The sequence below is a fragment of the Urocitellus parryii genome, chromosome 9, assembly GCF_045843805.1.
Source record: "Urocitellus parryii isolate mUroPar1 chromosome 9, mUroPar1.hap1, whole genome shotgun sequence".
Classification (NCBI taxonomy): Eukaryota; Metazoa; Chordata; class Mammalia; order Rodentia; family Sciuridae; genus Urocitellus; species Urocitellus parryii.
Window position 1 is genome coordinate 22,397,279 of NC_135539.1, and position 20,890 is coordinate 22,418,168.

General features: G+C 44.0%; 1 protein-coding gene and 1 pseudogene across 3 annotated transcripts in view; one reads left to right on the forward strand and one right to left on the reverse strand.

Annotated features, from left to right (window-relative positions):
• Positions 1-1,501: 1,501 nt before the first annotated feature.
• On the reverse strand, positions 1,502-6,042 carry LOC113190829 (ATP synthase F(1) complex catalytic subunit beta, mitochondrial pseudogene; annotated as a pseudogene).
• An 8,107-nt stretch (positions 6,043-14,149) lies between these two features.
• Positions 14,150-20,890, forward strand: part of Vkorc1l1 (vitamin K epoxide reductase complex subunit 1L1) — a 57,109-nt gene continuing 50,368 nt past the window's right edge. For 2 of the 3 annotated variants that reach the window (XM_026400406.2, XM_026400407.2), the window contains exon 1: positions 14,150-14,397. In XM_026400406.2, the coding sequence (XP_026256191.1) occupies positions 14,204-14,397 (194 nt within the window). In that variant the 5' untranslated portion in view covers positions 14,150-14,203. The remainder of the gene's footprint in view (positions 14,398-20,890) is intronic. The other variant, XM_077802261.1, reaches the window with a different exon arrangement.

Consider the following 20,890-nt stretch of genomic DNA (forward strand, 5'->3'; position numbering starts at 1 on the left):
AAATAAGAGCAGCTGGCATTCTAAGTTCAGAGCTCTAACACACTGAGAGCTGAGAGCAGCTGGCATTCTAAGTTCAGAGCTGTTAACACTAAGGGAGCTGCACTTTTCCTTTTTTGTTATCTGTATTCACATTGAGCAAAAAACTCTCAGCCAATTAGTAACATGGTTCTAAAGATCAGGGAGACAACACAGACTGTTTCTAATTGTGTCTATAGGGAAACTTTGGTTAAGGCAGAGCAGGAGTTCAGGGAGATCACAGGTTTGATGGGCCAGAGAACCAGGGAGTTAGAAGGAAATGATAATATTTCAACTCTTGTCCCATAAGGTATAACTGTATGACTTTGGAGGTTTAAAACAACAATATCTATCTATCTATCTATCTATCTATCTATTTCCCTGTCTCTCTCTCTCTCCATGATTGTGGGAGTTGACTGGGTTTGGCTAGGTGGCTTTCACTAGTGGCATGGTCTCTCATGCTGTTGCAGTGGCTGGGGCTGAAGTTATCTCAATCTTCTTTAGTCCTGAGTCTGGTGACTACTGCAGGCTGTTGTCTGAGACCTGAGCTGGGGTCTTTGACTAGGAGATCTAAATGTGGTCTCTTCATATATTCTGGATTTCCTCACAGCATGGCAACTGTGTTCAGAGAGTTTCTAAAGAAGACCATGGAGAAATCACGTTTTATGATCTAGCCTCTGAAGGTACAGAGCATTGCTTTTTCCAACCACAGACCATTTCATATTCAAGGGAAACAACACAGATCCCTATCACATTGGACACGAGCACATGGAATAGGAGATGTGGTTGTGGCCACCTTAGAAACTCTTCAACAGAGGATACAGAGCAGGATATTGGAGTCTAAGATTACAGAAATCTAGTCATTCAAAACGGGCAAGGACTGGGCTGAGGTTGTAGCTCAGTGGTAGAGTTCTTGCCTTGCATGTGCAAGGCACTGGGTTTGATCCTCAGCACCACATAAAAATAAATAAATAAATAAAATAAAGATATTGTGTTCATCTACAACTAAAATATATATACATATTTTTTTAAAAGGGCAAGAACCATTCCTGTGGGTGGCTTTAGTGAAGTAGAAAGGTCATCAGGATTGAGGAAGACTTGAAGCAATGACTCAGGAATTTCATGGTCATCCTTATGGACTCTGACTCCTCAGAAAAGTGGAAGGATTCCAGAATGGTATGATGAGCCAGATGTGATGGCGCAGGACTGTAATCCCAGTAATTTAGGAGGCTAAGGCAGGAGGATCACAATTCAAGATCAACCTGGGCCACATAGGAATCCTTTGCTAAGTCCCTCATTTAATCTTATTTTTTTCCCTGAGGAGGAGTGTACATTTTATTGGAAACCTTAAATACTCTTCTGACAGAACATAATGTCTTCAATCAAGACTCTTGTGTGGCCGACAGAGGAAAACTGTTTTATTAGAATTAGAGGCAAGGACAGGGACAATACACTGGATGAGTGCTTGGTTTGGCAAGAAGACCTCTCACAATGAATGCTCTTCAGCCAGTTTATCAGCTTTTGATACCGCTTCTTCAATGGGTCCCACCATATAGAAGGCTTATTCTGGGAGATGGTCATATTCACCCGCCCAAATCTGTTGGAATTCTTTGATGGTCTCCTTCAGAGGTACCAACTTCCCCACATGACTTGTGAAGATCCCAGAAACCTGGAATGGCTGAGAAGAGAAACGCTGCATTTTCTATGCATGGGACACAGTCAACTTGTCTTCCTTGGAAAACTCATTAAGGCTGGCAATAATATCCTGGAGGGATTTCTAGTTCTGCAGGATCTTTTGCACTCCATAGGCAACATCACAATGCTCATGCCAACAATGTTGGGATCCATGATGTGAAAGGAGAAGTCCAGAGGATCCATAGCTCAGCAATCTCATGGGACAGCACAGTGGTAGTGCCCAAATGGGCAAAGGCAGTGGTAGGGTCAGTCACTTCATCAACAGGCACATAGGTAGCTTGTGCAGAGGTGACAGATCCCTTCTTGGTAGCGGTGATTCTTTCCTGCATAGTATCCACATCAGTGGCCAGGGCAGGCTACAGCAGAAAGGGTTCTGCCCAACAAGGCAGATACCTCTGAGCCAGCGAAAGACACTATCAGTTAACAGCAGTACCTCTTGACCTTCTTGGTCTCTGAAGTATTCAGCCACAGTCAGTCCAGTCAGAACTACCGGGGCATGAGCACCAGGTGGTTTATTCATTTGACCATACCCCAACGCTACCTCGGAGGTGGCATATTTTAAGTTGATAACATCAGATTCAATCATTTCATGGTGTAAGTCATTGCCCTCATGGGTCTTCTCACCAACACCAGTAAATACAGAGTAACCACCATGGGCTTTGGCAACAGTGTTAACCAACTCCATGATCAGCGCTGTCTTGCCAACTCCATCCAGCACCATCAAAGAGCCCAATTTTGCTACCCTTGGCACAGGGAGTTAGCAGATCCACAACCTTGATACCAGTTACCAGAATTTCCTGCTCAACATTTATCTCAATGAACTCAGGAGCCTCAGCATGAATAGGAGCAAATTGTTTGGTTTTGATAGAAACTCTCATTAATAGGTTCTTCAATGACATTCATGGATCTGCCCAAGATCTCAGGACCAACAGGAATTTTGATTGGTGCACTAGAATCTAAGGCTTTCTGACCGCTAACCAAGCCTTCTGTTCCACCCATAGCAATGGTTCCTACTGTGCTCTCACCCAAATGCTGGGCCACTTCCAAAACCAGCTTGGTCTCCCTGCCTTGCACTTACAGAGCATTTAGGATAGGTGGTGATCGCTCATCAAATGACATTCACTACTACATGGATGACTGCTACCATGTGCCTAGTGGCCAGCCTGCTTTGACCATGGAGATGTTTGGGCTGCTAGCTTCTGGCAGGCTAGATTGCTGCCAGGGCAACCTTAGTAACAGCTGGACTTGGGGTCGTGGTACCGAAGGGCTGAGTCCCTGCAAGGCCTGGAGGCTGATGCAGCAGCCACATGGCCCACAAAACTTAACAGGGCAGCCTCCCGGTAGAGACTGAGTCCTCATTTAATCTTGACAACAACTTTTGATGCAGAAACTATTGTTTTCTGTTTTGTAAATATGGCAACAGAAGATCAGAGAGGAAAAGTAACCTGATAAAAATCACATAGATGATAAATTGCAGAACTAAAATTCAGACTCTAGCAGTCTGGCCCCCAGACCTATGCTCATAAGCCCTGTGCCATGAGCTAATACTCATAGAGGTCAGAACTGAACACCATGTTACTAAGGTATACTGTATGTACTGATCTTGCTTCATTGTAAGCCCCCAATGCAGAGCTCTTGACTGTTCTGGTAACTACTTTTTCAGTCTCTAGAAGAGGGCCTGACCACCAAGTAGGTACTCAGCAAGTATATTCTGAGTGAATGGGTACTCAAAAAATATTAGTTGTTGGTACCTATGCAACTAAAAGGTCTTCAGCGAATATCTTTTCCCAAATAAAAGGGAACTTCTTTCTCCTCCCAGATTAATTTTTCCATTACCCCAGAAAAAAAGGCAAAAGCTTTAAAAATAGTGTTTTGCCCTCTCTACGTTCACCATACTTTTTTTTTTTTTAAACCAAATTTGCTTTACCACTGAGCTACACGCCCAGCCCTTTTTAGTTTTTATTTTGAGGCAGGGTCTCACCCAGTTGCCCAGGCTGGCCAACTCCTGAGCTCTGAGGCCACATTAGGGCTGGTGGTCAGGTGCCAGCACTGGGGCCCAAGGAGCTTGGGATGAAAGAATTCTGGTGAGGACACATGACAGGGACCTTGGGATGCACAGCACAGATGGAGTCTCAGCAGACATCCGGATTTAGCCTGGGGTCCAGCCTACTGCATACCCCAGAGGTCTCCTCTGTTCTCAACTTGAGCCAGGAGCAAGAAAAAACTTTAGTGCCTTGTTACAGTGAGAGAATAGAATAAAAGGAGGGGGTGGGAGGAATAACCCACTCATTACCTTCAGGTAACAAACAGAGAGTCCACGTTAAATTGATAGTGGTTTATCAGAGGAGAGCCACATGATAGAAGAGGGGGACTTCTAGAACCAGACAGGCCTGGGCGCAAACTGAAGCCTTACATCAAGCAACTGGCAAGTCATCTAGCCTCTGAGACTTACTGCTCTCCTACGAAAAGTGGGGACAATGACACTTCCCTCATAGAGATCTCAGGACATTAAAACACAATATCTCATTTGGCATGTAGATGTGTGTCCAGTGGCAGGTCAGCAAGTCCTCTGTGTATGAAGGACGTTTGTTGGGCCTCTCCTCATCCATTTTTCTTGGGTGGAGTACCGGGATTGAACTCGGGGCACTCAACCACTGAGTCACATCCCCAGCCCTATTTTGTATTTTATTAGAGACAGGGTCTTACTGAGTTGCTTAGCGCATCACTAAATTGCTTTGAACTTGTGATCCTCCTGCCTCCAGCTCCCGAGCCACTGGGATTAGAGGTGTGAACCACAGCACCTGGCTCATCCAGTATTTTTTTTTTTTTTTTAGAGAGAGAGAGAGAGAGAAAGTTTTTTATATTTATTTTTTAGTTTTCGGTGGACACAACATCTTTTATTTTTTATGTGGTGCTGAGGATTGAACCCAGTGCCCTGCGCATGCCAGGTGAGCGCTACCACTTGAGCCACATCCCCACCCCTCATCCAGTTTTTTAAAGTGAAGCATTTTCTTCTGAATTGACAATAATAACATAATAGCAGAACCTATTCTCTCTTGAATGTAAGAATTTCTCTCCTCTCAATAAGATGTTCATCTTAGTGTTCTCCTGAAGGGCCTTGGGACACCCAGGCTTCCAGTCTCTGCTGTAGAAAGATTTCTGGCCATCTGCTGCCATACCTGAGGGTCTTTATTTTATTTTTTAAAAATATTTATTTATTTTTTCAGTTGGAAATGATACCTTTATTTCACTTATTTATTTTTATGTGGTACTGAGGATCGAACTCAGGGTCTCGCACATGCGAGGCGAGTGCTCTACCGCTGAGCCACAACCCCCACCCTGAGGGTCCTTATTGTGACTTTTTTCTAAAATGTTGGCAGACAATACAAAGCACAGAATTCTAACTCCACCAAGCAAGTCTGGAATCATTGAAGAAGCTTGCAGAAAACTTTTAGATTCCTAGTTTGGATATGGGAACTTGAGCCAACATAGATCTTCTTTGTACAAATACAGAAATACTAGATGAAATTTTCTCAGGAGGGGCTGGGGTTGTGGCTCAGAGGTAGAGCACTCGCCTAGCATGTGTGAGGCACTGGGTTCGAAACTCAGAACCACATAAAAATAAAATAAAGGTATTGTGTCCATCTGAATGAGGCAGCATTTAAACTGGTCCCATTCACTTATTCATTCACCAGTAATTCTTTTTAAATATTTTAGTTGTAGAAGGACACAATACCTTTATTTGATTTATTTATTTTATGAGGTGCTGCAGATTGAATCCAGTCCCTCCCATGTGCTAGTCAAGTGCTCCACCACTGAGTCCCAACCCCAGAGCTCACCAATAGTTCTTGAGCACCTGTTATTTTGCCAGGCCCTGCACCAACCAATGGGAGTAAGTCAGGCCCAGCGTTTTCCTTCCTGGGTGCTGCAGTTGGTGGAGCAGACACTAAGTGATGGATCACAGCACGGAAGTTCCCTTACATACACATTTAAAAAATAATTGCTTGATGAGATACCATCCACCTGCCATAAATCCACCCTTTTAAAATATACAACTCAGTGTTTTGTAATTTATTCAAAGAGTTGGGCATCTATCACAGTATTATCTATCACTGATTCTAAAACACTCTCATCACCCTGAAGAGTAACCCTGTAGCCATCAGCACTTACCCTCCATTCTCACCCACCCCAGCCCTTGACAACCATGAATCTTTCTTTCTTTTAGGGATTTCCCTATTCTGGACTTTTCATATAAATGAAATCATATACTAAGTGGCCTTTTATGTGTGAGTCTGTTCTCTTTCACCCAGCGTGTTTTCAAAGTACGTCCATGTTGGGGCATGTGCATTGCATTCCTTTTTGTGGCTAAATGAAACTCCATTGTATGTATATGCCACATTCTGATTATGAGAAACTGCTGTGTCTCCATTTTTGAGAAACCAGCCTCTACCTCAGAGCAAAGCCTGTCCAAGGAAGGGGGCGTGTCCCTTGTCCTTGGAAAAACCCACAGAGCGCTCCTAAGCACATACCCACCCTGTTGAGTTGTTTGTCTGCAAATAACAGGAGAGATCTGTGGCACCAGGTGTCCCTGACTCAGTTAGGCTAGGTGAAGACCCATAGCAACCCCCTAGCAACCATCAATCAGCAAGAGACAGGGAAAATACCTGGGATGCCAGATGACCCCCTAGTAGTTTATGGTGGTTGATAACATGTTGGGAAACCATGTAGTTTAGCACATACACCCCTCATGGCCTAAACCAATCAGTTCAAAGGAATCCCCCTCTTAGACTAACCAATCACCCCTACCCAACTTGTTCCCGCCAGTGAATGTGCTAGTCAATGTTAAGAGTTGTTGTTTGACTTTCTCGCGGTATGGAATGATTTGCTGTGTGATGTTGTGACACATAGAGTATCCCCCAAAACCTATAAAATCTCACTGAACAAAGGACTGGGATTCACTCCCTGGGATGGCTGCAATGGGAACGGTTGTGAGTCCAGGCTCAAGCTTGCGATAAAGACTCTTGTGTGATTGCATTGAATTGGGCTCCTGGAGGTCTATTGGGGTCCCACAAATCTGGCATTACAATTATCCACTCATCACCTGATGGACATTTCTGGCTATCTAGAACAATGATACTATGCACATTCATGGACAATTTTTGTGGGGACTGTTGTTTTCAGTTCTCATTGGTGTATACCCATGAGTGGATCACTAAATCTTATAGTAACAAAGGTGGTTTAGATCTGGAATGTCCCCCAAAGGACCATGTGTCAATGACTTGTTCCCCAATGGTGGCCTGGTGGAAACTTTAGGGGGTGGGGCCTATTTGCTGAAAGTAGGTCACTGGGGTGTGTCCCTTTTGAGTGAGTAACTCTTGTCCATGCCCTTTCCTATCACTTCCTCCCTCCCTCCGGCCCCCCTCTCCTCCCTCTCTCTCCTTCCTATCCACACGGAGGTGAGCAATTCTTGCTCTACCATGAGCTCCCAGTCACAACATCCTGCATTACCACAAGCCCACACTATGGAAGCAAGTGACTACAGGCAAAACCTCTGAAACCATGAACCTAAATAAATCGTTCCTCTTTTAAGTTGTTCCTCTCAAGAATTCTGTCACAGTGATGGGAAACTTACTAATACAGAAAACTGGTGTCAAGAAGTGGGGTTGGGCTGGGGATGTTGCTCAAGCGGTAGTGCACTCGCTCGCCTGGCATGCACACGTCCCGGGTTCGATCCTCAGCACCACATACAAACAAAGATGTTGTGTCTGCTGAAAACTAAAAAATAAATATTAAAAAAATTCTCTCTCTCTCTCTCTCTCTCTCTCTCTCTCTCTCTTAAAAAAATAACATGACTTAAAAAAAAAAAGAAGTGGGGTTATTTCTATGACTATACCTGATGATGCCATTCAGAAGCCTTTGGAACTGGTTTGTGGAAAAAGTGTGGAAATGTTTAGATAAGCAGACTAAAGAAGTCTAAGAACACTTGAGCTTGATGAGTGATTCTGGTGTGAGCTCAGAAGACCAGAATGCTGATAGAAATGCAGAGGGTAAAGGCTGTGTTGATGAAGTTCCAAACACAAATGAGAACTCCTTAGGAAACAACTACCAGACATCATTGTTACATTCTAGAGAAGAGTGGTCTACATTTTGTCCACACCTTGAGACTTTGAGTGACACTGCGTTTAAGGATGATGGATTAATTAATCTGGTGGAAGAAATTTCAAGACAGCACAATATTCAGGATATGGCATGGGTATTGCTGTCTACTTTTAGCCAGATTTATTGTGAGAATTAAGAGCAAAGAGCAGAGCTGAATGATTTGAAAAACTTATACTTTAGCAGAAAAGAAGCACATGTACATTGGAATTGAAGAAGGTGAGGTTACTGAAGAGATTAGTGCCATTAAGAAGAAGTCAAGCCAGGTGCAGTGGCACACGCCTGTAATCCTAGTGGCTCAGGAGGCTGAGGTGGGAGAATCATGAGTTCAAAGCCAGCCTCAGCAAAATCGAGGCACTAAGCAACTCAGTGAGACCCTGTCTCTAAACAAAATACAAAATAAGACTGGGGATGTGGCTCAGTGGTTGAGTGCCCCTGAGTTCAATCCCTGGTACCCCCCAACAAAAATTATTTTAAAAGAAGCCAAGTGCTTTGTACTAGGACAATGGAAAGCTAATTTGAGGGCTCTCAGGCTCCATGTCAGGCTCAATGGTATAAAAATATAATCTGACTTGAAAGACTTTAGTTTGAGAAGAGAGCGCTAGGGTGCACTGCTTACATAGGGCTTCCCAGGAAGTTACTTCCTCAGGAATCATTTCACTGTGCAGTTGTTGAGGTACTCAGAGGCCACTATGATGTGGTCTAAGCAGGACTGACTACTGCTCCAGCCATGGGAGACTGACATCATCCACATAATGTGGGTTTTGTAGGTATGCAGAAAGCAAGGGTTTTGGAGTAACACAGAGGCTTCCTCTCAGATTTTAAAGGAAGGCCTGGGAGGCAGGGTTGGAGTCCCTGCAGGCTGTGCCAGAAAGGGTGATGCCTGAAGCTATGAAAGTTAAGCTGAAGCTATAATGGAGACCCCAGAAGTTAAAGATGCCACCAACATGGAATGCCTGCTAAGGAAAGTTGCAGGCAGTGAACAGAGCTAACCCCAGAGAGTGTTGGATGGGTTGTGGGACACAAAGCCTTACGGGTGGATTACCAAGTCCTTTGGAGCTCACATCACACTCCCAAGTACCCGCAAATGTTGGGCATACATACAGCTACAGATTTTAATGTTTGTCCTACCTGGTTTAATTCTTGCTTTGGTCTGATCCTTCATGGTTTTCTTCTATTCCTCCCTTTTCAAATGGGGATGTTTACCCTGTGCCATTGTTTATTGGTTAGTCAGTTTTCCATTTCTGTGACAAAATGTGTGAGATAATAAACTTAAAGGAGGAAAGAGTTGCTCTGGCTCCTGGTTTTGGAGCGTTTAGCCCATGGTCAGTTGGCTCTGTTTCTTCTGGGCCTGTGCAAGGAGTGCATGGGGGATCAAAGGGGCTTACTTCATGGCAGCTAAGAGGCAAGCGGGGGGTCCTTGCAGAGTCGATGTCATGCCACCAATAACCAGCACCCTTCCTCTAGACCCCACTCCCCTTGTGCGGCAGTGCCTCGGGCTGGCAACCAAGTCTTTACCATACGGGCCTTCCAGAGACATTTGAGATCCAAACCAGATAATGGTTTCATCAGTGATTCACAAATCCCCAGTGTTTTAGTTAAGATTTAGATAAGGTATTCCATGGGGCATGGCAGGACAATCTTTTTTTTTTTTTTTTTTGGTATTGGGGATTCAACTTGGGCACAAAACCATTGAGTCACATCCCCAGCCCTATTTTGTATTTTACTGAGAGCCAGGATCTCACTGACTTGCTTAGCACCTCACTTTTGCTGAGGCTGACTTTGAACTCGTGATTCTCCTGCCTCAGCCTCCTGAGCTGCTGGGATTACAGGGATTACCATCGCACGGGCACCATCGCTAGGGCACAATCAGTTTTTATGTGGTAGCTCGAGTGGGAACAAAACAGCAACACAGTATGAAAAGCAACTGGCCAGAGTGGCTGCAGGCAGTTCTCATAAGGGCTAATGCAGAGGGACTGCCTGAGCAGCAGCTAGGACTGGACTGTTGTGGGTGGTTGTTGGCTGTCTCCTGATTTCATTGAGGATCTGATAGACAATTGAGTTTCTGTTTGATGACATGAACTTTAGCATGCTTTGGTCTGTTAGAGCCTAATGTGAGAGCTTAGACCCCAACAATGATCTTCCATAAATTGTGTTTAACAGATAAAAGGCAGTCATTTTCTGCTTTCTGGTGGGAGAAAACAGATCAAAACAAGAAAACTACTGAGGCCACTTCTCCTTTATCAAAAAAGCTGACTTGAGAAAACAAAATCATCACTTAGAGTGGGAAAGCCCTCCAGGATCAAGATGGCTGAGCAGTGGCTAAGCCACAGGGTGTGTTAAATCTCCAAGGCGAGAAGTAGTGGAGGGTGTACCTGAGGTGCTGCTTAGCAATGAGCAGTCAAACACATAGCAAGGTCACAGGTTTCCTCAAAGTTCCTCTTACAGTGTCCTTTACGTTACTGCCAGAGCAGATGTGTAAATTACCTGTAGCAGACAACTTAAAATCATTGGTACACAGACTTTGAGAGTAAACAGTCAGAAGCAGAAGGAGCTAATTGGGAAAATATGTCAAAAGAGAAGGACCAATGGAACAGACTCTCGTCAGGGTCCACTGAGGTGTGTGATGCTGAGGTGTCTCCATGCCTGGGAAGGGAGGTCTCTTTATTTTATGTAAATTTTTAAAATTTATGTATGACAGCAGAATGCATTACAATTCTTATTACATATATAGAGCACAATTTTTTATATCTCTGGTTATATACATAGTATATTCACACCAATTCGTGTCTTCATACCTGTACTTTGGATAGTAGTGATCATCATATTCCACCATCATTAATTACCCCATGCCCCCTCCCTTCCCCTCCAACTCCTCTGACCTATCTAGAGTTTGTCTATTCCTCCCATGCTCCTGCTCCCTATCCCACTATGAATCAGCCTCCTTATATCAAAGAAAACATTCAGCATTTGTTTTTTTGGGATTGGTTAACTTCACTTAGCATTATCTTCTCTAACTCCATCCATTTACCTACAAATTCCATGATTTTATTCTCTTTTATCGCTGAGTAATATTCCATTGTGTATATATGCCACATTTTTAATCCATTCATTTACTGAAGGACATCTAGGTTGGTTCCACAGTTTAGCTATTGTGAATTGTGCTGCTATAAACATTGATGTGGCTGTGTCCCTACAGTATGCTGTTTTTAAGTCCTTTGGGTATAGACCCAGGAGAGGGACAGCTGGGTCAAATGGTGATTCCATTCCTAATTTTCCAAGAAATCTCCATACTACTTTTCATATTGGCTGCACCAATTTGCAGTCCCACCAGCAGTGTATGAGTGTACCTTTTTCCCCACATCCTCGACAATACTTATTATTGTTTGTATGCATAATAGCTGCCATTCTGACTGGAGTGAAATGAAATCTTAGAGTGGTTTTGACTTGCATTTCTCTAATTGCTAGTGATGATGAATACTTTTTTCATGTATTTGTTGATTGATTGTACATCATCTTCTGAGAAGTGTCTCTTCAGATCCTTGGCCCATTTTTTTTTTTTTTTAGTGTTTAGCTTTTTGTGTTCTTTATATACCCTAGTGATTAGTGCTCTATCTGATGTGTGAGGGGTAAAGATTTGCTCCCAAGATGTAGGCTCTCTATTCACCTCACAGATTGTTTCTTTTGCTGAGAAGAAACTTTTTAGTTTGAGTCCATCCCATTAATTGATTCTTGATTTTAATTCTTGTGCCACAGGAGTCTTTTTAAGGAAGTTGGGGCCTAATCCCACATATTGGAGATTAGGGCCTACTTTTTCTTCTAATAGATGCAGACAGTGTCTCTGGTTTGATTCCTAGGTCCTTGATCCACTTTGAGTCGAGTTTTGTGCATGATGAGAGATAGGGGTTTAATTTCATTTTGTTGCAAATGGATTTCCAGTTTCCCCAGCACTATTTGTTGAAGAGGCTAACTTTTCTCCAATGCATGTTTTTGGCACCTTTGTGTAATATAAGATAGTTGTAATTTTTGTGGGTTAGTCTCTGTGTCCTCTATTCTGCACCATTGGTCTTCCAGTCGGTTTTGGTGCCAATACCATGCTTTTTTTTGTTACTATTGCTCTGTAGTATAGTTTAAGGTCTGGTATAGTGACTCTACCTGCTTCACTCTAGGGAAGGGAGATCTCTTTAGTAATGCAGATACACTGAGGTAACTTCTGGCCACTGTGCCCACATTTACATGGGATTAACTTGTAGATGAAACCCCTCCTGAATAGGGTGGCCACCATGACAGTTCTGGAGAGGATCAATTAGGGTCAAAAACTCCACCAACATGAAGGAGGAACTGCAGAAACAGTGACAGCCGCTCCTGCCATGCAAGCCTGTGTGTCTTTTCTTGGTGTGTGGGCTGACCTAGTAACAGAATGTGTAAAGGTAAAGGAAGGTCACTTCTGAGGTTAGGTTACAAGATCATATTGTAATGTTTTAATGGGACCTAGGGCCTCACACATGCTAAGGAAATATTCTACCAGGGGCCCACACCTCCAATTCTCTCTTCAATCTCTTGGGGGAAACTGCTTTTTATGAAAAGGTGCAAGGGGCGGCAAACTGATGACTCCAGCAAAGGCTTGTCATCGGCCACCAGACTGCTTGAAAGAGGATTCTTTTTTGTTTTTTTAATATTTATTTTTTAGTTTTAGGTGGACACAATATTTTATTTTATTTCTATATGGTGCTGAGGATTGAACTCAGGGCCTCATGCATGCTAGGCAAGCACTCTGCCACTGAGCCACAACCCCAGCCCCTTAAAAAAGGATTTTTAAGCAAGCATACACCTTGATGTAGCCAGAGAGAGACAGACACACTGAGTCATATGATCCAGGTGAACTGCACCTAGATTCCTGACCCACAGAAACTGCAAAAATAAGTTTATTGTTTGTTTTAAAGTACAAAGTTTGGGGTAAATTGTACCCAATAATAGATAACTAAGGACACTGATTATTATCCCAAATCTCTACATAAAGCCCCTGAAAATTTGAGTGCTGCAACCAGAGAAAAGCTAGTAATCTCCGGAAACAGCATATTTCTTTTGGAACAGTGAGATTTATGTGTTTTCCTTTTAGCTATGGCCACCAGAAAGCTCAGAACCAACGTTATGGCTCTATTTCAATTGTTTTGCGAGTCCCTATGGCCTGGTTATCCTTTTATTCTGACTTGCCTTTTTCTGTGTCCTGATTTTTTAGTTCATTTTTATATTTTTCTACATTATCTGAATTATGTTAAGCCTCCTGAAATTCAGCTTACGGAAAAGTAAAGCAGTCATAAATAACTTTAAAAATACTTTTTTATTAAAGTATTACATAAAAGTTTCGCAGGTTGGACACAGGTGACTGCCAGGAGTGTCAGGGAAGATCCTGTCATTGAAGCATGACTATGGAGCTCCGGGCCAGGGTTAACTTTGATTGGGTCAGAAATACCAAGTTATAAGACGAAAACGGCAAAAGGATGGCAACTGATTGCCCGGGCCTGCAAAGTCACGCACAGAGGTGTCTGAAATTCATTCAGCGCCCGCCCCTGAGGCCGGCAACTCACCGCCCAGCCGCAGGCCCTGCCCCCGGCGCGCCGGCCAGTCAGCGGTTGTGCGCACCGCCCCTCTCCGCTGACCCCGCCCTCTGCCTTCGGCTCCGCCTTCCGCCACGCGCCGCTCCTTCGGGGTCTCGGCCGCCCGTGGCTACGCGCTCCGCCCCCCTGGCCGCGCCCTCCCGCCCCACCTCTTCTCCCCCCGCCTCTCTCCTATCTGCTGGCCCCGCCCTTCTCTCTGGCCCCGCCCTCCACAGCGCGCCGTGCCTCCTGGGTCTCGGCGACCGGTGGTTGCGCGCTCCGCCCATCCGCTCGCGCCCGCCTTCTCCGTCCCGCCCCTTTCCCCACTGGCTCCGCCCCTTTCCAGCCCGCCTTCCGCCGCGCGCCGCGCCTGCTGGGTCTCGGCAGCCTTCGGCAGTTGCGCATTCCGTCCGTCCGCCCGCGCCCGCCTTCTCCGCCCCGCCCCCCTGTGGCCCCGCCCCCACCGCGCGCCGCTCCGCCTGTATCTCGGAGGCCTGCTGGCGGTTGCGCGCTCTGCCCCTCCGCTCGCGCTCGCGCCCGCGCCCCGCCCGGCTCGCTCCTCTCGGGGCGGTTGGGCCGCGCGCCTGTGGGGGCGGGGCCCGGAGGCGGCTACCGAGCCAATGGGGCGCGGCGGCGGCGGCGGCGGTGGCGGCGGCGAAGGCGGCGGCGGCGGCGGCTGGGTCGGGCCCCGACGGGCGGCGGCGGTTGAGGAGGAGGCGGAGGGCGGCGGCGGCGGGAAGATGGCGGCGCCCGTGCTGCTGAGGGTGTCGGTGCCGCGGTGGGAGCGGGTGGCCCGGTACGCCGTGTGCGCCGCCGGGATCCTGCTCTCCATCTACGCCTACCACGTGGAGCGGGCGAAGGAGCGCGATCCCGAGCACCGTGCCCTGTGCGACCTGGGGCCCTGGGTGAAGTGCTCCGCCGCGCTCGCCTCCAGGTAGCGCGGCGGCGGCGGCGGGGGCCGGGGCGGCGGCGGGAGCGGGGCGCGGGCGGGGGCGGGCGGCCTGCGGGCTCCCGGCCGCCTGCGCAGGCCGAGCGGCCCGGGGCGTGGGCCGGGCCGGGGCAGGTGCCACCGCAGGCCGCGGGACGCGTGCGGCCGGTGACATTCGCCGACCGGCGCGAGCGTGACCGGCCGGTGAGGGACGCCCTCACCGAGCGCGTCCGATTGCCGGACGTCTGCTCGCGGCGAGGCCGAGTGAGGTCCGGTGGAAGTTTGCGCTGGACCGGCGCTAGTGCCCCGCCGGGCTGCGGGCGGACCTGAAGGTTGCCGGCCCGAGTAGCGCGCACTCACAAAGACGAGGCACTTGCTGAACGGGTTTCCACACCGGGCGGTTTAGTTTTTTTAAAAAACGTGATTGATTTGTCAGTTATATTTTGTTTTAATGCATTAAATTTTCCTAGGTAAGCTACTTTGAAAGACCGGGGACTTGCATTTTTAAGGTGCTGTTTTTTATAACGGGGTCTCAGCAAAAGTGAAAAGAATGATTTCATAACCATATCCCTAATATTTTGATGTTTGTAAACAGTAGTCACATTTGAGACATTACTTCCCCTCTTGTGGATCTGTAAATTGCTTGATAAACAGAAATGTATAGCTCCCTGGTTTATTTTGACCCACATATTGATAATTACAAACAAACTAGCATCTCGGAGTTTGCCTTGTTTCTGTTTGCAAACTTCAGGCTGCTGATATTTCCCACTTGGCCTTTTTCATGTACCAGGTACTCTTTCATTTGATCTTAAACCATATTCCTGTACCTGCTTGAATCCCTGGTTGAATCTTCCTGGTTGCATTAAACATTTAAAAAATGCATTTACAATGTAGTTTACAGTGCAAAATATATCATTGTGACAAAAAGCTCACATTTGTTGGTTATTTGAACCAACTTGAGCTTTATTAGTTACAGATACTCCTTGAGATCCACTAAATATATTTTATGCAGACATTTTGATGTTATTTTTACTTTTGGGAAGGGCTTTTAAACTTAAAAGTATCCCACCCGAAGTTAGTTGAATGAATAAATACATAATGAGAAGTCTGTGCAGCAGCATATTTGTAGTATTAAAGAAACAAATAATAACTTGATATTAGATAAATAGGAAATTTAAACAGAGTCGGTCATAAGTTTTAGGGTTTTTTCGTGGGGAGGGTTGGTACTGGTGTTTGAACCCCTGAGTCACTTTATCATTAAGCTACATGCCCAGCCCTTTTTGTTCTTTATATTTTTTATTTTGAGACAGGTTCTTGCTAAGTTGCCCAGGCTGGCCTTGAATTTGTGATCCTCCTGCCTCAGCGTCCTGAGTCGCTGGGATTACAGGTGTGGGACACTGTTCCAGTTTTGGACTTTTGGGGAACATTATGTAGTCTATAAAATTTTTAATAGACTTTTCATTATTTGGGCATGTAAAGAGTACTTTGTGTTTAAATTCTTAAAATTGACTTCTTTAAGAAGAAATGTTTTTGAACCATGTAGTAAGTATAAACTAAGAATTTTCATAAAATTATATCAAGTAATATCAACTAATATTAAAAATATTTAGAAGTATTGTTAGATTAAAATAACTGGATCTCTACTTTTAAAAGTGAATTTACTATGTCGTGAATGAAACTAGTATTTAATTATGTAGCAATGTACATATTTTGAATTTGATTCTTGCCAAAAGATGGGTAAGAAATACTACTTGCTAATAATAGGAATAAATAGTTCACTTGCTGTTTATATTATAGTTATTCTGAAGAAATGTATCCAGTATGATCAGCCTGTTTTGTAAACTGCTTTTAAAATCCATATGTGTGTACATGTGAATATTTATTGCAGATTTGGAAATTAAAACAGCTGAAGTCTGATTAGGTAGACTTATTTTCTTTTGGAAGTGGATTGAGTAAGCATCATTAAGCATTTTTATTTTGATAAGGTGAAAATGCCTTTCAATGTAAGTAGATTATCGAAGGCCTCAAGTTAGTTCAAATATTGATTGGCATATATCAGCAGTACAGAAAGATGTGACTGTTTTATGAGAAGGAAGTTTGAGTCCAGGTTTGAGTTAGTAGGATTAAAAGGTAAAGGATAAGAAAAGATTAACAGACGGAAAAGATTCTCAGGAGACTCTTCCTCTGGGATCCCGAGTTAACTTGTGATTTTGAATTACTTAAACTTACTTTATTCTTGTTTCTCAATTCTTAAATTTCCTAATTTGTCAAATAAGGTAGAGATTAATGAGACATTCTTGGGGAGTAGTATCTGTGTATAAAAGTCTTTAAAATTTTGAGAGGCATAATTACATAAGAGAATATTTCCAGATTTTGGATTTCAAAAGAAATTCAAAGTTGGGAGCTGCAACAGAACAGAATTGCAGTTTTTAAATTCTATCAAGTACAGCCAATAAAGATAGCAATAGTAGCTGGGCATGGTGGGACACACTTGTAATCAATTCCAGCAACTAGGGAGGCTGAGGCAGGAGGATCTTGAGTTCAAAGCTAGCCTCAGCAAAAGCGAGGCGGTAAGCAACTCAGTGAGACCCCATCTCTAAAAAAAATACAAAATAGGGCTGGGGATGTGGCTCAAGCGGTAATACGCTTGCCTGGCATGCACGGGGCGCTGGGTTCAATCCTCAGCACCACATAAAAATAAAATAAAATAAAGATGTTGTGTCCACCGAAAACTGAAAAATAAATATTAAAAAATTCTCTCTCTCTCTCTCTCCCCCTCTCTCCCCCTCTCTCTCCCTCTCTCTCCCTCTCTCTCCCTCTCTCTCTCTCTCTCTCTCTCTCTCTCTCTCTCCCTCTCTCTCTCCCCCTCTCTCTCCCCCTCTCTCTCTCCCCCCTCCCTCCCTCCCTCTCTTCCCCCCTCCCTCCCTCCCTCTCTCCCTCTCTCCCCCCCTCCCTCCCTCTCTCTCCCTCTCTCTCCCTCTCTCTCCCTCTCTCCCCCTCTCTCTCCCCCTCTCTCCCTCTCTCCCTCTCTCTCCCTCTCTCTCTCCCCCCTCCCTCCCTCCCCCCCCTCCCCTCTCTCTCTCTTTAAAAAAAAAAAATACAAAATAGGGCTGGGGATGTGACTCAGTGGTTGAGTGCCCCTGAGTTCAATTCTTAGTACCCCCCCCAAAAAAAGATAGTAACAACTGACACCACTATCTATTGCCGCATTTTATTTTTAAAGGATATTTTAACTCGGTTTGAAAGAACATAATTTCAGAATAAAAGATCTTTAAATTGAATAATTTAGCTTTATCAAAAACTTTATTGCCCCCCCACCTTCAGTACTAGGGATTGAACCCTGGATGTTGTACCACTGAGCTACACCTCCCCATGGCTGGCCTTAAATTTGTGGTCCTCCTGCCTCACCTTCTCCAGTAGGGATTACTGGTGTGTGCCACTGTGCACACTGTTTTTATTTTTTTCACTTTTACATAAATTGGTGAAAACTCTGCTGTAAACCTGAACGAGCCTGTCAACCAAAATTAAGTAAGCACTTCTTGATTCCCTTAGTTTGGTGCTTCAAACTCAAATCCAAATGATCTGGGTGGGCTCCTAGTTCTACCACTGCTTAGACTTGTGACCTAGAGCCAGTTATGTTCATGGGACCTCTGTTGATTCTTAGGTTAAGTAGGGATATCAAAACCTATTTTGCCAGATTAAGGTTGTGGCTCAGAGGTAGAGCGCTTGCCTAGCATGCTGTGAGGCACTGGAAACCACCAGTTTGGAAACCAGATTTCCAAACTGGTGGTTTCCACATAAAATAAAATAAAGATATTGTGCCCACATATAATTAAAACAAATGTTTTTTTGAAAACCTATTTTGCCAAATCAGTGTTAGGATTAAAGATGAACTAAAAGTATATTCTCAGTTATACCTGTTGTTGATGGGAGATGTTCTGTTTTTTGCAGTGTCAGATCATGCGTGTGTTTAAGTAAAATGAGTTTCTTGTTTTAGGTTAGTCATTTGTGTATTTAAGCATTAATTGTTTTAGTATAATTTATTGCTTACTCCCTGTCAAAGCATCAAGATGTAAAACATTTAAAACAATTTCAGCCCAAGCTCAATGTCATACACTTGCAGTCCTACCTACTCAAGAGTCTGAGGCAGGAGGATTGCAAGTTTGAGACCAGCCTGGGCAATTTAAGTTCCTAAGCAACTTAGTGACCCTGTTTCAAAATAAAAAGGGTGGAGCATAACCCAGTGGTAGAGCCCCCCAGGATTCAATCCAGTACCACGAGAAAAAAAAAGGAAAGTTTCAGAAGTAGTGCAAGAAAAACAAAATAATATGCAGAATACTCTTTGTAGGTATTTCCTATAAGTTGCATTAGACTCCCTAGAAGGATTTCTATGTAAAATAGTACAGATAATCTTGAAAGATTAATAGACTTAACAATTCACAAAACATTTCCTTGTTTTACAAAATGTTTTACTTGTACCTGTTCTATAGCTAATAAATAAATAAAAACCCACCACCTATTCACTACTCATTTCCCATTGAAATAATGCAGTTTTATAATCTGTGGATTTTTATTGCTGCTCTTTGTCCGACAGATTCAGAGGTCCTGGCCTGCCCAGGGTAACACAGGAAGTAGAAGGTTAAGATTGGAAATCTGGTTTCCAAGCTGGTGGTTTCCAGAGAACTAGCTTGGATCCCTGATCTATCCCTTGTGTGATTATCATGCAGGCCTGTGTTTGCTGTTTGAGATTTGAAGGATGGCTTAGCAGGTATAGTAAGGTCTCCTTTCCCCCCATTCCAGAAGTGTGCTCCTCCCTGTAACTCAGGAGGCTGTAGAACTTTACAGAGCCACTTTATTCCTTTCGGCATAGAAACAACCATATTGTTACCATCATTTTTTTAAACATGAAGGTGTTATCATAATTCTGACCTCTATGTTCCTTCCTTTCTTTTTTTGGGGGGTGTGGAGTGGGGTAGTCTGCCACTGAGCTTCACCCTTAGCCCTTTTATTATTTTGAAACAGTCTCACTAAATTGCTGAGGCTGACCTGAAACTTGGAAACCTCTTGTCTCAGCCTCCCAAGTCACTGGAATTGCAGGTGTGCACCACCATAGCCCTATTTGTATCCTCCTTCTTTCTTAGGATTCTATCACCACCATATTTTTAAATGCTTGTAATCATATTTAGTGAAATGTTTATGAATGCTAGTGTGAGAAAGAAAATTTGTTTTAATAGTTTTGACTAACATGAATTAAATATAGATTGTTGTATTACAACTATTTTCTGGTACAGAAATTTCAGAAGTAGTATAAACTAACAGAGCATGAGAAATAGAAAGAATCACAAAGAAGTAATTCTGAAAGACCATAAAGTAGAGATAAATGTTTACAGGTAGAGCTTACTATATACTCTAAATGCTTCACATATATTCTTAGAACAGTCCTATGAGGTAGGTTAGTTTCATTGCCATTTTATAGATGAGAAAACTGAGGCACATAGTGTGTGCATGACACTTGATCTAGACAGTGCAGTGGCAGGGACCCACTTCTAACCCAGACTACCTGGCTCAAGAGTCCAAGAGCACTTTATCACTTCAAGTTTACTACTTCCAAGTTCCTTAGAGATCAAATATTGATAAGTTACACCCATATCAGCCAAATGAAAAAGTGTTGTACGAACAATAGTGCCGTTTTTTAAATATAAAAACATATGACAGGGCTGTAGCTCAGTGGTAGAGTGCTTGCCTAGCAAATGTGAGGCACTGGGTTCGATTCTCAGCACAACAAAAATATTTAAATACAAATAAAAGGTAGTGTGTCCATCTACAACTAAAAAAAAAAAAAAGTAGGACAGAAATTCGTAGAGTTTGTATTAGAGCTCTTATCTGTTCAGAGCAATCTTTTTGGAAAAGCCAGAACATAACTATAAAGATGTGGTATTGAGCTGCTGGAGTGTTTGCTAACTAAACCGAAACCCGTGAAGACCAGACATTTGTTATACCCGGTTAGTTAACAGATCTGCAGTGGGTAAGCTAGAAAAAAGATTATCCAGGTTAGCTGGAAGGAAGATAAAGTGAATCTAGGTAGTGGGAGGGAAGAAAGCTAAATCTATAGTGGTTAGATAGCCCTTTCTGAGGGAGGTGTTGAGTCTGTGGATCTGCTGCACTTGAAGACAGGAAAATTGGCCCTGGGTTGTGGTGCTGGCTAAATCACCAGGCAGAACTAGGAACTTAAGAGAGATTGATTATTTCCTGGATGATTAGAAAGAACTCCAGGGAACAGCACAAAGAAAGGAATGAAAGTTTTCTACCAACTGGCAATAAGGAGAGTGGCAAGTGGTCATAATGAATGTAATATAGACCTCCACCCGAGTTAGGGAAGGGCTGGCATCTGGAGCGTAGTCAGAAAAATGCAAAACCAGGCATTCTTTTATACCCTGTTTTTTTTTTTGTTTGTTTTGTTTTGTTTTAAAGAGAGAGAGAAGGAGAGAGAGAGAATTTT